The 16,792-nt window shown below is 46.5% G+C and overlaps 1 protein-coding gene across 50 annotated transcripts in view; it reads left to right on the top strand.

The window, feature by feature from the left end:
* Positions 1–422: 422 nt before the first annotated feature.
* The window catches only part of MAP4K4 (mitogen-activated protein kinase kinase kinase kinase 4), a 166,218-nt gene continuing 149,848 nt past the window's right edge, over positions 423–16,792 (top strand). For all 50 annotated transcript variants that reach the window (XM_047781402.1, XM_047781394.1, XM_047781404.1 and 47 more), the window contains exons 1-2: positions 423–652; positions 1,012–1,077. In XM_047781402.1, the coding sequence (XP_047637358.1) occupies positions 596–652; positions 1,012–1,077 (123 nt within the window). In that variant the 5' untranslated portion in view covers positions 423–595. The remainder of the gene's footprint in view (positions 653–1,011; positions 1,078–16,792) is intronic.

Genomic DNA, 16,792 nt, shown 5'->3' with positions numbered 1-16,792 from the left:
CCCCCTCCCCCGCGCCGCCCCGAGACCCCGGCTCCTGCGCGGCCTTTGTGCGGGCCCCACCCCTGTTGAATATTCACGCCGCGCCGCGGACCCCCCCCCCCCCCCGCCCGGCCCGGCTCCAGGCGCGAGCGCGCTTCCGCCCGCTTTTCCTGCCGGAGGAGGAAAGGGGGAGCTGTTGGCTCTCCTCGGAATCTCTTTTCGGTGTCCCGTTTCTCCTCCTCCCCGCCGCCACCGCCCCCCGCCCCCCGCCTCGCGCCCGCCTCCGCCTCCGCCTCCTGGTCATCTTTGTCTGGCGGCCTCGCGCTCCGGGCTCCACTCTCGGCGGCGCCGCGGCCCCTGTTCCGGGCCGCTCGTGCAGGCGCGCGGCGGGGCGCGGGGCCGGGGCCTGAGGCGCGGGCGACGCCCGGGGGCCTGCCGGCCGCCCCGGCCATGGAGTGAGCGCCGCCGCCGCCCGCCGCCCGGCGCCCGAGCTCGCTCCCGCCTGCCGCCCCCGGCCGCGCCCGCGGGCCCGCGCCACCCGGCCGGGCCTGCGACTCCGAGAGACACACCAGAGACGAATTGATTGTGGTCGATTTGGGGGTGACGAGAAGGGAAAATGGCGAACGATTCCCCCGCGAAAAGTCTGGTGGACATAGACCTGTCCTCCCTTCGGGTGAGTGGCCGCCGCGGGGCCGGGGGGCCGGGAGCGGGGCGCTGGGAGCCGGGAGCGGGGCCGCGCCCTGGCCGGCCGGGCGCTCGGGCGCCGCCGTGGGCAGATCCGCGGGCGCGGCGGCCCCTTTGTCTGCCCGAGTCGGCGTGTGCGGGGCCCGGGGCGTGACCCTCCGCCTGCGCCGCCGCCCGGACCCCGACCCCGCGCGCCCCGGGCCCCGATCGCGGCCCCCAGTTGCCGGCCACCGCGCGCTGGGCGAAGCCCACCTCCTCGGTCACCGCCCTTTCTCTCCCGCTGCCCCGCTTCTTTTATTCATTGTGGTGCTGCTTTCCAACGCTCACCCATCCTCCTCTCTTCCTTAGGATCCGGCTGGGATTTTCGAGCTGGTGGAAGTGGTGGGAAATGGCACCTATGGACAAGTCTATAAGGTCGGTGCAGGCGCCTCCTTTGTTTCCCGGGGACGGGTTGAAACTTCTGATCCGGGGACGACGGGGAGGGTGATGGACACGCCGCCGCCCGGAGGCTCAGCCGAAGTTGGAAGAGGGGTCCGGTCTCGCCGTCCCGCTGTTTTCAGCAGAGTTTATATTCAGACTGGCCTTAAAAGACCTCATTTCTTGGCTCTCAGATAAGGAAATAAGCTCCACTCTTAGGCATGCACCTTTTTTTTTCTTTTTCTTTTTTTTTTCAAGGAAATGGGAAAGCATTTTTGCATCAATTTACATTTTTTTTCCTTGTCTCTCCCAAATCTGGCCTTCTGAATTTGTGTGTTAATTAAAATTCTGGATAGGCAGGCCTCGCCTGTGATTATCCTAAACCACTGCTTTGGCCTCCTTGAGAATCGTCTTCGTGTTTCCTCGTTTGAATCCTGGCCAGGAGCTCAATGAGGAGCAGAGTTTGGTGGTGTTACCTGGGACTACTCCATAACTACCATACATTCTACTGATGGGTACATATTCTGGGGAGTCGGGGAGGGATGTGTGTTTGGGCAATAGGAGCAGGAAGAATTACAGTGTGAGGATTATGCACTCTAAATTCCAGGAGTAACCTGTTTGACAGGTGTGTAATTGAAGCAGAAAAGAGGCAGAGCCTCTGAGCAAAGAGGATGCCCAGATTTCTCACCCACCCCAGGTCTTTCTCTAACAGCACCCCCTCCTCCCACTTGCCCCCAACAGTAAATGAAACTAACAAATCTGAAGACTTCCTGGACACCTGATATGACTAGCCCTGCTGTTCTGGAAATGAGGGTTAGCTGTAGGTAATTGAGGGGAAGCCTTGAGAATTTGAAACAATGTGAAATTCTCCCCAGTCCTGATTTGTTTCTTATTACTGAACAGCTTTCTCAAAGTTATCTGCACTGGGGGTGTTTTGTAGCCTGTTAGAGTGTTGTAGCTGGGTACAAGGTTGGGACAGAAAAAAAATATCTTATGAAGCAGGGCTTTGTGGTTGGCTGTGAAGAATTGTCATTGTCTCATTAAAAATGGACGGGGGGAGGGTGTGTGTGTGTGGGGGGGGTTTGGAAGCTGACTGTAGACCGTTTTCTTAGGCCAAATTAAGTGTGGATCCTATTGTCTCTTTTCTGCTTTGTGAATAGGGCTTATCTGCTCCTCCAAGGCCTCTCCCCAGCCCTAGCTTCCCTTGGCCTGGGCTGTGTACTGGCCTGGGTTGTGTACTGGCCTGTGGCCTGAACTTGAGTCTGTATTCTTAGGTGATCTCTAGTGAATTAGCATGTGTTTTGTTGGTTAACAGTTGGGGCCTCAGCCAGATTTTTGAATTTGAAAGGGAGCCCTGTTAACGCAGCCCGCTGGGCTCAACTGAATTTGGAAGCCTTTGGAAAATTATGGAAAAGATTGTGTTGCAACTCCCCGAGTGGTCTGCTCACTGGCTTAAAAACATTTTCCGGAGCCCCAGTGTTTGTTTAAGCACCAGTAGTTTTTTTCTAACCCAGTTTTTCTGGCTTAATCTGAGTGTTGAGTGTTGTCTTCCAAGTGAGTTAGCCAGAACTTGTTTTGACCTGGTTACACAGTAGTTGGATTGTTTGCGTCTTCTTGGGTCAAGGTGGGTGTGAGTGCTGGTGAAGTAAATTAGAAGCTGACTGTCCTTTTTTTTTTTTTTTAATCGTTAGAATAAAGAATGAGACCTGAATGTGTCCTCATTGATTTAAGAGTTAGGAATTCTTTTTTTTTTTTTTTGTCTTTTTGCCATTTCTTGGGCCACTCCCGCAGCATATGGAGGTTCCCAGGTTAGGGGTCAAATTGGAGCCATAGCAACGCAGGATCCGAGCCGCGTCTGCAACCTACACCACAGCTCAGGGCAACGCTGGATCCTTAACCCACTGAGTTAGGGCAGGGATTGAACCCGCAACCTCGTGGTTCCTAGTCGGATTCGTTAACCACTGCGCCACGACGGGAACTCCCAAGAGTTAGGAATTCTTTATGGGGGCAGTTGGGGCAGGTTCATAGCCAAGGGTTTCCCCTCGTACTTCTTTCTCTCTTGTGGTTCCCCTTTTCCCCAGGCTTTTGAGGTACATTTGCTGAGCACGACCTTTGGGAGGTGTTGGGTACGCTGGCAGTGGCACAGTGTCACTACAGTCAGTGTAGCTAAGGAGAAACTCTCATATTATGCAAACCTGAGGAATTAAGAAATCTGTGCATCAGTGGCATGCAATCGGAGCAAGAGTGCCTGAGGTTTTTTTCTCGCCTGCCCTGCCGTTATTTTATTATTACGGAGAGTTTGAAACTGATGCCAAAGAGAGAGCACCAGTTTAACAGTTACCAGCACGTGATTAATCTGGTTTTGTCTGCCTCCCCTCTCCTCCCATTATCTTAAAGCCCAGATACTGTTTCACCCAAAGATACTTCAGGATGTGCCTTTTTTTGTTTTTTAGATAGTCACAATGCTGTTCTTACCTCCCCCCCCCATGAATTCCTTCCTATCAAAGAAAGGTTCCGTGTTAACATTTTCCTGATGATCTCATCCATGTTTACTTACTATCCTGGGAAGTGCCTTCACTTTAATGGACTGGTTCTGGGCAGCTTAGTTTTAGAGATGGTGGAAATAGCAGAGACCGTTAACATCTCCCTTTTCTCCTCCCTTTAGATGTGTGATTTCTGGAACTGTTTGACCCATGCTTGGGAGTTTGGTTAGGATTTTCGTTGGCATGATCTGCATATAGTAGTTTGGGGCTTCGTTTATTAACACCAGCAATTGTTTCCTGTTCCTGAACATCCATTAGTGTGACTAGCATCAGAGTTTGGAAAATACTTGTTTTTAATTTGTTATTGATAAGGTTTTTTTTGAAACATAATTTCAGGTAAAACACTTGTAAGCCGAGCAACCTGTAGTCCTAACTTATTTTCTTGTCATAGTTTCTATTTTTTGTTTTTTCTATGAACTTTTTTGGTGACATTGGTTGCTTATTTTTAGAAGATTGTATTTATGTGGAGTGAATGAGTAGTTTTCTGAGTTTTGATCTGTTCTGTGAAAATGGCTTTCTCGGGGATAGTTTATAATTTTCTCTATCTCTGCCAAAAATGGTAAATAGTCTGGATATCGTTGAACAGTATATCCCTTTGTATTTTAAAAAGGGGTTGAGACCCAGGTTATATTCTATTTAGAGAGATTTATTTTTTTGCTTCAGGTTTTTGAGGGATCATAAGGAAGAATACTCATAAAATGTGAAGAAAATTGTGAATTTCTGTTCACAGTGTTTCATTCACAGTACCATATATTTATAGCAGTGTCTATAAGATGATCTTGTGCATGTTGAGTAGATATAGTGAATTTTAATTCTTTTCATCAAAAGGGGGCAATGATAATGTGAAAAGTCAAACCAGGAGTTCCTGACTCAGCAGTAAGGAACCCATCTAGTATCCATAAGGATGTGAGTCTGATCCCTGGCCTCACTCAGTGGGTTAAGGATTTTGCGTTGCCGTGAGTTGTGGTGTAGGTTGCACACACAACTCTGGTGTTGGTGTGGCGTAGGCCGGCAGCTACGCTCCAATTAGACCCCTAGCTTGGGAACTTCCATGTGCCATAAGTGTGGCCTTGAGAAAAAAAAAAAGTCCAAACCAGAAATGATAGTTTATTTTTGTTATTGGGTTTTATTATTTTGAATATTCATTTGGCCATTTTTTTCCTTGGGGTAGCCACTGTTATTTTGCATTTTGTGAGCATTCAGTGGCTGGTGTTCCAAAATGTCTTGGCTAAAGGCAGGAAAATCCGACTTCTGGAAAGGCCTGGGGGTAGGGAGAGAGAGGGGGGTAGGGGGAGAGAGGTGAGTTAGGGAGTTGAGAATCCAGCAGGCTCTGTGCCTGGAGTCAGGGCTTACTCACAGGGGACTCACGAGTGTCTTGACCCTGTCTGACCCTGCCTTTGGAGGAAGGGTGGGCTGGAGGCCTTGAAAGTTGAGAAGGAAGCTACTTTAGGCCCAAAGACGGTCAGCAGGGCTCACCTGAGAGTTTGCCACTCGTTAGGTGCTGTGCTGACTCTCTCCCCCTCTTTTATTGAAGGGGGGGATGTGTGGTGGAAGGGCTGAGGGTGACCTTTGGGAATGGCAGGAGGTTGAGGGGTTGAGGGCATCCGAGGGGTTGAGGGCATCTGAGGATTATTTATTCAGGTTATTGGAGCAGGAGTTTAGGAGGCATTGAAGTGCCATTGAAAGTTTTTTTGGGATGGGGGGAGGTGGTCCCTACAAGTGGGGGCCTTGGTCAGAGGAGGTTTGGGAAGGATCAGCTGATGCTTGGCCTAGGGCGGTGGTCCGGGAGAGGAGGGGAGGCCGAAAGAGCAAGGTTGGGGCAAATTCTTGGGCCCTCCTCCTTGCTGAACTTCACCTGCTGAAATTCCCTCTAACCCTGCAGGCTGTGGTGTGGCCCTTTAAAGGGTCCGCTGGTCGGCTGCCTTAGGAGGAGCCTTGGGATTTGTGCCTGTGCTAAAATTTAAAATTGCTTTCAACTGCTCAGCAAGGAAGGGCCATGTAAATTGTGCAGCTTCTATGAATCACCAGTGGAACCTTTGGGAAGCAAGCACTTCAGTGTTTGAGGGGGATCTGTAACTGTGACCTCCCCAGGATGGTACCTCTTGTTCTTAATTGGAGGTAAAGACATTCACTGGGAGGGGATGAATTTTGTCGAAGTAGGTATTCTTCAGGAGGAGGGCTGACCTGCCTGAGGGGCATGAACGGACTTGTTCTGAGACAGCTGCTTCCTGCTGCACGGACTCCCGGCTGGGTTGGGGAGGGGAAGCCAGCCCTGTGGAACACACAGGCGTTGGTGTGTGGCGCTCTTAAAAAATGTCAACCCCCAGCTTCCAAAAACTGTTTGGGAACTAAAACTCAATCAGAAACATCAAAAGCCTTGCGGAAAAAGCAACCATCAGGTCAAACCCTGCCCATGAGAGTTGTTTAATTCCTTATTGCTGGAAACTTTGTAATTTAGTGCTTAATTGCATAGCTGCAAACGTGTTTTGTCTTTCTTAACCACTTTTGAATATATGGCTATTTGTACATAATGACATTATCCAAAAATATCACCTGGGGCACTTTTGGTATTGTATATTTGTGTGTGTGTCTTCATAGATTTTTGTGGACTGATTCTGGAAAAGCAGACTTTTTTTTGCAAAAAAAATTTATATATCCTACCTTTGAAAACGAATCCCCAAACACGTGTGCCAAGCCAAGGAATAATCGAAGGAGTTTCATTTCCAAGGAACGAACACATCTTAGGAACCAAATAACATTTTAACCTAGAGAAGGGTGCTTTGACACCTCCGTTTCAGAGGTGTTCTTTTGTTTCTCTCATTTCTTTATGAATGAATACTTTCACCTGATTGTGAATAACTGCTCCAGCCGAGTGCTCGCCTCCCCTCAGAGCGCAGATGTTTTCTGTCTCTCAGTGGCATGAAGTTTATGAGGCCTGTGCTCCTGCGTCACAGTGCTTTCAGTTTTCTCTGTTCTAATGATTTAAATTGGCAGACAGCAGTGACAGTAATGCACAAGCGCTCTGCTTTCAGACCTGGGTGGTCCTGGTACCCTGGCAGAACTGGGCGGTGCCAATCTGTGAGAACCTGGGAGGTTTACGCCTCTCAGGCAAAGTTCACTCCTCATCTTAGGAAGTGAATGTGCAGAAGTGCAGACTGTGTAGCCATTGACCCTACTGGCATCAAGGACTTGATCCTCAGTAAGTTCTCACAGTCAGACACCACCTTTTTGGAATTTGTGATACTTGGAAGGGTTGACACACCTTCTCTTTTAAAAACCAGTGTTTTAAAAAACGCTTTGTTTCTCCTGCAAGTAGCTAGCGTATCCATCGAGGGTCATCCTGTAAAGTGCTTGCAGGTCATCGCTTTGAATATTTACTTCAAACAGATTTCTCATACATTCAGGTTGGTTTTAATACTGTTCTGATGAATTACCAGTGTTAAGATACTAAGATATGCTTAATACTTAATTTGGGACCAGTTACATGATTATCAGGTGACAGAGATTTCCAAGTGCTTTGGGAAGATTTGGTTGACAAGTTATTTTGCTCTAATAATATGATAACATTAGAAGTGAATCAGATACATTTTGGGGGAGGCTTAGGGAGGGGTGGCCAGGAAGAGAATGGAGACCAGGGTGAGGTTCTCTTACCAACGACCAGCTTGGCAGTTACATGGTCTTTGGTTCTTAATGATATTCTGTTATGAGGCTGGTTCAGTCATAAAAGTCCACTGGCATCTTTCAGAAGAGAAGTGACGTGTTTGCAGGGACTGAGTTGGGAAGCACTTGTTTTCTGTAAGAACTTCAAAAGGAAAAACAGAATGGTAAATTTAGGACTTCTCAAGTTTTAAAAACCGGGATCTTGGGAGCTCTGACATCTGTATAGCATTATGAGGAGCTGAGAACTGATTTGGGGAGACAAGTTAACTGTACAGGGCTGTCCTGCTGTTGAGGGCCCTAGCTCTGCTGCTGCCCTGCTGCCTTGCTGGCCCCTGCCTGCGTGGTCGGTGCACATGCGGTGAGGGCAGCAGATAGTGCACTTACCCCCAAGGAGCCCGGGAACACAGCAGGCCGAACAGGAGACATCAGCTCTAAACCCCAAAGTGGCTATGTCGCCCCGGGCCTCCTCCCAGCCCCTTGGTGTGGACACAGCGCAAGCGCCCAGCCCCGACGAGCTTTTCTGCAGAGCTCTTCTGGGTCATGAAATAAAGTACAGACATGTGGCTAGAAAAGTGAGATGAGTACGGAGACACAGAAAATAGCCTGAATCGTTTTCTTATCAGGATCTCAGGACACCCTCCCTGTCACCCTGTCTGCTTGCTGAGATTTTCCACCATTCTTGTCGATTTCTGAAATTACCTTGTTGTACCCTCATTGGGCAGGACACACTGGAGCAGCCCCGAGCTGGCAGGGTCCACGCTGCTGGGCTGCTTTGCGACCCGTGTTGCATTAGGAGAGTTGGGGGTCATGTCCTGGAGGAGGAGAGGCCAGGCTTTCTGGCAGATTGGCTATCTGTCCCCTGGGCACTGCAGGTATCTCCAGTGCGGCCAAGTGTTGATAGGTTTTCCTCTCCAGTTTGTAATATTTCAATAATTAGTAAATTTTTATAAAGGGAAAAGCCTCCATTTTTATGACTTGAAACGTTCTTTTCATCAAATGACACTTAAGGTTTTTGGACACTTAGCCATTTTGGGCTGCACTTGGTTACAGTTGAGTAACAAACTGAAGTTCTATCAAAACTCGGAGCTGTCCTATTCCCCAGAGGCACCTGCTTCAGTGCTTCTAGTTAACTATGTCTGCAATTGACTGCTGTATTTCTCAATTATATGCCTATACGGCTTTGTTCTTGATTTATCAGTTTTATACATTCATTGACATCTTGTGACAGTGGTTACAGTTGTTGAGCTGTTAGTGTAGTCCTGTGGTTGAAGAATTAGCTGTTATGCCTACCCCTGGCCTGAGTCTGTCAGTTTCGGCTTAAAATGACAGTTTTTTGTATTGTACCCTTATCTCTAGGCCAGGCAGTCTAATATGATTACTTTCTTTTCTTTTTTTTTTTTTTTTTTTTGGCTGCAGCCATGGCATGCGGAAGTTTCTGGGCCAGGGGTCAAATCCCAGGCCATAGCAGTGACCAGAGCCATAGCAGCGACATCGCCAGATGCTTAACCACTAGGCCACCTGGGAACTCCTATATTTTCTTTGTTAAACACTCGTTTTCCCTTGCATTGGCTTTTTCATTTGTTTAGTTTTCTCTGTACCTGTCATTACTTTCCTCTTCCCATGCCCTGAAAGATATATCAAATGTCTAGCAGAGTTAAGTCTTTATCAGCAGCTTTTCTAAACACTTTAATACGTCAAATGAGTTATTGCTGCAGATAACCTGTAGATTCCACTCTTCTCCCTGGAGGTACTTCAGAGCTGGCCAGGTATGCTGGGCGCATAGCTCTTGTCCTGGAATCTCTGTTAGGATGCTGCAGTCTATTTTTTTTTTTCCCCCAGGGTGGGTGTGGGTGTGGGTGTGGTTTTACTGCCTTACTTTCCTGAAGTGCATCTTCTAGTCGCTTTATAGGAAAGGGTGCCGGGGGTGTGAAGGGCTTTAAGTCTTTGGGTGGCCGAAGATGCCTTTGTTATTTATGTGGGATTTAGATGTTAGCTGGTGGAAAATATTCTAGGTTAGATGTCCTTTTTTCTCTTGGAATTTTGAAGACTTTGCTCTTTTATTTGAGTCTGACCTGTTTGAACTTCTTTGGGGAAGCGTCTGGATATTCTGTTTATTTCTGGTGTCCTCAGATTTTCTGAATGTCTTATGTTGTCATTCACTGTTCTAAGTGCTTGATTAATTCTTTTTATCAAAAGCTGCCCCCCCCCCCTTTTTTCTGGGAAAGTTGTGTTTCTTCCCCTCCAAATTCCCTGCCTTCTCTTTAGGAAAGTCTTATTAGGCGCATCTTGGATTTGTTTTCTTATCTTTTCCTCTACTGTTATGTATCTTTTTGTCTTTTCGTTCTGCTATTTTGAGATGTCTTTGACTTTACATTTCAGTATTTCTATTAACTTTTTAACTTTGTCATATTTTGAATTTATAAGAAAGCCCTCTCTCACACCTAAAAAAAATGCGTACATTCTTTGGTGGATTTGTCTCTTAGCACTCTGAGGAAATTGGGTGTAGGCATTTTTGTTTGGTTGGTTTTCTTGTGCTCCTGCGTTTCCCCCCCCTTTCCTCCAGATTTCATTTTTCCTATTTGTTTATTTGGGTCTTTGTCTTTAATACTGAAGATTTTCCTTAAATGCTCGGTGATGCATGGCTCTACTCGTATTTAAGAGCAAGGCCCTCGCAGTGAATTGGAGGCAGCCGACTGCTGGCAGGTCGCTGTAGGGTGTGCAGCTGGGACCAGTACGTTCTCATGGATGGGGAGCCCGAGGCTGAGTCCCTGAAGAGCTTTTCTTTGGGGTTTTTTGAAGAAGAACGTGCAAAGGCTTTTCCTGCCTGGTGGCTGTCCATCTGTTTACTGGTGTCCTGGGCTCCAGGTGGAGGGAAGAGCCTGGTGATCTATACACACTCTCACACCTGAGCTTCGGGTCCCACCTGCCACTTTGCCTCCTGTCCTCACCTTCAGTCTCTGCAGGGGTTCTCAGTGGTATGGAGTGATGTGGGAGGGTTACCAGACCGTGAGGTAGAGAAAGGGGACCCTGGGGTACCTGGTCACCAAGCGGCACCTCCTGATTCTAGCCTTGCAGTCACATGGTAGCAGCGGCTTCTAGGTGGCCATCTCCTCTGAGTGCTGTGCCTTCCTTTTCGTGTCCCCTCAGGAGGCACTTGGAGTGTGACTTTTTCCCTTTATCCAGTGCATTGCTGCTCCGTAGATTTTTTAGCTGCTGAAACCGGCTAGAAACGATCAGTGCCATCATCTCTTCCCCTTTATCTTTCCTCTTCTGTTCACCTCATAGCCATTTTTATGGCAATTTAACCCCGTGACTATGCGATCAGCCCACCCAGTGGAAGTTAACTAGGCGTGATCTTGCTGATTTTAAACCTGTGGTTTTGTTCGGGCATTGGCTACTTTTCATCCAGAGCAGTGATGACAAAAACATCAACGCCAACAGCAAAAACAAAAGCTGGAATCCAGCAGGGCCTTATGGCTGATACTCAGTGTGGGAGATGGGCGTGCAGGGCCCGGGGAGGAGGGAGCCAGGCTGGCTGCAGAGCAGGCGATGGTTATCACCAGGCTGCTCACACAGGCCTCCCAGAGGCAGAGAAGTTTGTTCAACAAGCTGTTTGTAACAGCTTTCTTGAGTTATATTTCATGCATCATAGAATTCACCCGTCTCAAGCTTGCATTTCAGTCATTTTTTAGTAAATTTAGAGTAGTGCAACCGTCATCACAAATCAGTGTTAAAACAGTTTCCTCGCCCTCCCAGGATCCCCTCCTACCCTTTTACAGTTAATCCCTATTCCAGCCCAGAACCCCAGACAACCGCTAATCTATTTTCTGTCTCTATAAATTTGCCTTTTTTTTTGAACATTTCGTATAAATAAAGTCATGCCACGTGTGGTCTCTGGTGTCTGGTTCCTTTCACTTTGCATAGTGTCTCTGAGGCTCATCCTTGCTGCCGAGTTGGTAGTTTGGTCCTTTTTCTTGCTCGATGCTATTCCAGGGTGTGGCTGTGCTGGGTTTAGTCTACCGGGTCACCATGGCGGCACGTGGCAGTTGTTCCTCTTTGGACATTGGGAGTGATGCGTTCGGAGGGGGTTGGGGCTGCCACCCCAGACTCTGACGAGAGCTGTGAGAGGGACCTGAACCTTGGGGCCTCGTGGAGAGGGAGCAGAGAGGGGACGATGCCGGGTCTCCCCCTCTGGGTCTCAGTGTGACCGGCCTGCCTGCCTCTGCTTCCCTGAAACCCTTACCACCCCGCTCTCATTATTAGTCATCACTGTGGGTTTAGGTCATTTCTTTAAACATGAAAACACCTTATCGCTGTAAAGGCAAACTGTTCACTATCAGTGAGGAATCAGGAACTAGACCAAACTGGTTTTTCCTTCTGATGTTTTATTGGGGGATTCCATTGTCAATAGCCGGTGATTTGCCATGTGATGCTAAGGACCGGAGTTACCCTTGATCTCAGAATCTATTGACTCACCAGGATTTAAAAAAAAAAACAAACCCCAAATCTATTATCTTTGGTCAGAAGGATGTTAAATCAATGTTAAACTAATACGTTAAATAAATGATTTGTTGAGCTAAATGAGGGAAGGCAGTTAACTCGTTTGGTTTTCTTGACGTGGACCTTTTAGAGTATTTTTTTTCATCTTTCTAGCGTACTTTATGATATCTTCTATTAGGAACTTCCTTGCATTCAGATCAAATCTAAGTACATTTAATACTAGTATAGTTTTTGAAAATTCTTTTAAAGCTTTCATTCTTAACTGCTTACTTATTCCTCCCTCCCCTCCCCTCCCACCCCACCCCTGCCATGCCTGAGGCATGTGGAAGTCCCCAGGCCACAGGGGGACTTCCTTACCTGCCTTTGGTATGTGCAGAGTACTGTTGACAGCCAGAAGCCTTAGCCCATCAGCTTTTTGGGGACCCTCTGAATATAATTGCAATGTTGTTTTATGACTTCAGTTTGGGGATCTCAAGTCAAAGACAATGTTACCTGACTCAGGTCTGTGCATCCAAGGGCCACATGAGTTCTTGGGGCCCCCATTCAGGCCCTGAGAACGGCCCGGGGCAGAGGATGTGCCATCAGGTGGTGCATGGTTCACTTCATATCTTCACCACCTGCTGGCTCATGCCAGCCATTCCAGGGCTTTTCCAGTTTGAACGTGGTGTATGAGAGCATCTCTTCTCTCATGTACCGCGTGCTCCTGGTCCCTTCTCCTTGCTTCTCCCCTTTGTTTCCAGAAAAAACTTGTGAATGTTCAGCTCTTTACTCTTTACTTGAGGGCTTCGTATCCCTTTGGTGTTTGTCTGTGTGTGAGGTGTTTTCCTTTCCATCATCTGGTATTCCCAGTACATACGGGGGATGTGGTGTGCCTCAGGCTCCTTGCTGGTGACAGGGATAAGAAGGGCAGGTCCAGAGCAGGCCCTTTGAAGAGATGGCATTACATATGAGGCAGAGAGGAGCCCTGGGAGCCTGTGTCTAAGCTGGACCTGGTACAGCAGACATGGTGGCACCCAGTGAGGCTTTGAGATCTAAATTCGGAGTCCTTGGGTGAGGATTCCTGAACTGTCAGTTTGCAGTTAAAGCCAACAATCAGGCTGATGGCTTTTATCTCAGTTGCTGGAACTCTGAGCAGAGATAGGACAGGTGTGGTTCCATTGAGTCTGGTACTTGCCAGCTCACCAGCGCCTTTTAGTTTGTCTGGAGTACCTGCTGCTGCCCTGGGGGCCTGACTGTCCACGGTCTCCTGCATCTGTTAGGTGGTAGCCGAGTGCCCTCAGCATCCTCTGGGAGGGCGGCTCTCTTCAGCCTTCAGGGGTCTGGGAGCAGCATTGGATGCTCATGTTTGGGACTGGCCTGCCCAGAGTGGGCTGTCCTGTGCCTGCACTACCCATATGGCAGCGTCACCTGTCAGCCCCCTAACCTTAGGGCCGGTAGCAACCTCTGTGAAATGGGAGCTCTGGTCTACAGCTTTGTGATGTGTAGTAAGTTTCTGGAGTTCAGGTTATATAAGGAAATGATTTAAAAGATGAAATTTAGCATTTTCTTTTCAAGTGCTTTGTATTTGTTTTTTGATAACATAGACAAAAGAATTTTCTTTTTTGAAAATAGTCTTGTAGGCCTTTGTGAAAAAAATTAACATCAAGTGAAATATTTCTAACTTTTATTGCACTGGAAAAGACTTTAATTGCTAATACTAACCATCAAAATGTGAAAAACTTTTATTTTGTTTAAAAAAAGCCTCTGTCATTCATCAACTCCAGAATTGAATTAGACATTTCATTAGTTTGCTACTGAATTAGTTGAATTATATATGTATATTCTCCTTTTTACTTCTTATATGAAAAAAATGATTTATTCATGCTAAATTTTACGTAGGATGTTGGTTTTTTTCCTTAACCTTTTATTCTTATTTCTTTCTGGTTCTTTCTACTGTGGAACCAGTAGAAAGTTGTCGGTAGTTTCTTTTTTCCTTTTTTCTTTGCTTTGAATTTAATGATTGAGGGTTTTTGTGATTGTGTTTTCTGGCTTACTAACTACTGCTGTTACTTTAGGGTTTTAAAGTTACTTTAGGGTTTATAGTACACACTTTTAGCCTATCGTAGTTTACCTTCAAATAAATATTTCCTTTGTGATTTAAGAACATTACAGTGGTATCCCTTCCATCTCTCCCTACCTGGCCTTTTGCAGTATTTTTGTTACTATACATTTTACTCTTATATATGTTATAAATCTAGGAGTACATTGGTGCTATTTTTTTAAAATAGTCAACTGATTTTTTTTTTTGGTCTTTTTTTTTTCTTGGGGCCGAACCCACGGCGTATCAGGTTCCCAGACTAGGGGTCAAATCAGAGCTGTAGCTGCTGGCCTATGCCACAGCCATGCCAGATCTGAGCCACATCTGTGACCTACACCACAGCTCATGGCAATGCCGGATCCTGAATGCACTGAGCAAGGGCAGGGATCAAACCTGTATCCTTATGGATACTAGTCAGATTTGTTTTTTACTGAGCCACGATGGGAACACCCCTCAACTGCCTTTTAAAAAGACATAAATAGTAGTAGGAAAAAAAAACCAAAAAAACCCAAAAACCAATGCATATCCCCTCATGGCTAGCATTTCTGGTGCTTTTCACTCTTGCTATAGATCCATTATTTCTCTCTGATATCATTTTCCTTCTGCCTGAAGGACTTAACGTTAGCATTTTTGGTAGTACAGACCTGCTGGAGATGAATTCTTTTTCTACGTCTGAAAAGTTTTTGTGCTTTCATTTTGGAAAGATAGTTTTGTTGAGTATAGAATTCCAGGTTGCTAGTTTTTTTTTCTTTCTTTCTTTCACTATTTTAGAGGTGTTACTTCACTGTCATCTCACTTGCATTGTTTCTCCTGAGAAATCTGTCCTTATTTAGTACCTGTCTTTTTTTCTGACTGCTTTTAAGGTTTTCCCTTTATTCCAGGTTTTGAGCAGTTTGATGGTGATGACAATGTGTCCTGGTAAATTTCTCTGTTTTTTTGTTTTTGTTTTTTGTTTTGCTTTTTTTAGGGCTGCACTTGCAGCATATGAAAGTTCCCAGGCTAGGGGTCGAATTGCTGCAGCTGCCAGCCTGCACCACAGCCACAGCAATGCAGGATCTGAGCCGTGTCTGTGACCTACACCACAGCTCATGGCAATGACAGATCACCCACCCCCTGAGCAAGGCCAGGGATCAAATCTGCATCCTCATGGATACTGGTCTGATTCATTTCTGCTGTGCCACAGCTGTACTTCTGTTCATGTTTCTTCTGCTTGGGGTTTGGCAGCTTCTTGGAACTATGCATTTAAAAGTTTCATCAACTTTGGATAACTTTTGGCCACTATTTCTTCAATTCTTTTTTTATTTCCCCTCATTTCTCTTTCCTCTTATGCTTGGGGAATTCCAATTTCATTTTAATTAGGCTGCTTGAAGTTGTCTCACAGTTCACTGATATATTCCTCCACCCCCTTGGGCTTCATTTTGAATAGTTTTGCTGTGCCTTAATGTTAACTTTTCTTTTTCATTATTGACTCTACCATTAGTCCATTTCATGTATTTTTCACCTCCCACCTTGTATTTTGCATTGCTGGAAGATGTTTTCAAAATATCTTCCCTAGGTCTCTACACTTTGAACAATCAAATTTCATCATAATAGCTATTTTAGTGTCCATGCCTATATTTTTAATATCTGTGCTGGTATTGAGTTGGTTTCAGTGGATTGTTCTCAGTAGTGGTTTTGTTTTCCTGTCTGATAATCTTTGAGTGGATGTGAGACATGAATTTTACCTTCTTGGGTGCTGGGTTGTTTTTTTTTTTTTTTTTTTTTAATCTCTGTAAGTATCCTTGAGCTCTGTTCTAGGGTGTGGCTAAATTAACAGAAACAATTTGATCCTTTTGTGTCTTGTTCTTATGGTTTTTGTTAGGGAGGTCTGGGACTGTTCTCAGTCCTGAGCTAGTTATACCCCAGTGCTAGGCAAGACCTCTTTGAGTTCTCAATTCCCCATGATTTATGAGTTTTTCCATTGGTTTGGTGGGAACAGGCACGATTTCCATCCCTGTGTGAGCACTCGTGCTTTTCCTTCCATCCTTTTGCATAGTTTTCCCCCAGCCTTGGGTGGTTCCTTTCATGCATGTGCTGCTCATTACTTGGAGGAATTCGCTGGGAACCCTTTGCAGAGCTGGGGGGTTCTTCTCTGTGTGTAGCACTTATTTCTGGTATTCTTACTGGCACTGTAGCTGCCTTGGCCTGCCTGGACTCTTAGCTCTTCCTAGGCTGAGAGCTCTGCTGGGGTTTCCTCCCCACGTGCCATGCCCAAAAACTTGTAAAGGGAGTAAGTCCCGGCAGATGTGTGGCTCACCTCATTTGTTTCCTATCTCCTGGGGATCACCCTTCTTCCTTGTGTCATGTCCAGTTTCTTGAAAACCTTTGTTTCCTAAATTTTATATGGGTTTGTTTTGGTTGTTTCAAGTGGAGAAGTAAATCCAGCCTCTGTTAACACCATCTTGGTCAGAAGTAGAAGTTCAGTGATAGGTCCCTTCTGTCTCCTTATTTGCTATTCATTCATTAGCAGGCCTTGGCAACATGACAGACTGAAAACCACCCTTCCCCACTGCTATGATGGGGCGTAGGAGGAGAACTGCCTTGTATTTTAAGACCACTCTTAACATTTCTTTATTGAGATGTAATTCAGACACCTGCTATTCACCCATTTAAAGTGTACAACTCAGTGGCTTTTGGTGCATTCACAGAGTTATGCAGTCAGAGCCACACGGTGGAACCGAGTCATCACTCCAGCGGGGAACCCTGTATCCCGGGCCTCCTATGGGTACCTCCCTCCCTTCCCACCCACTGCAACCCTCAGCTGTTACTAATCTACTGTCTCTTGGATGTACCTGCTCTGGACCTTAACTTTAAATAGACTCAAACCATGTGTGTTTTGTAACTGGTTTACTTCACTTAGCATGTTTCAGGGTTCATGTGTGTTTCAGTATGT

Source organism: Phacochoerus africanus, chromosome 5, assembly GCF_016906955.1.
Source record: "Phacochoerus africanus isolate WHEZ1 chromosome 5, ROS_Pafr_v1, whole genome shotgun sequence".
Taxonomy (NCBI): Eukaryota; Metazoa; Chordata; class Mammalia; order Artiodactyla; family Suidae; genus Phacochoerus; species Phacochoerus africanus.
This window is presented reverse-complemented; position numbering and strand designations above follow the sequence as displayed.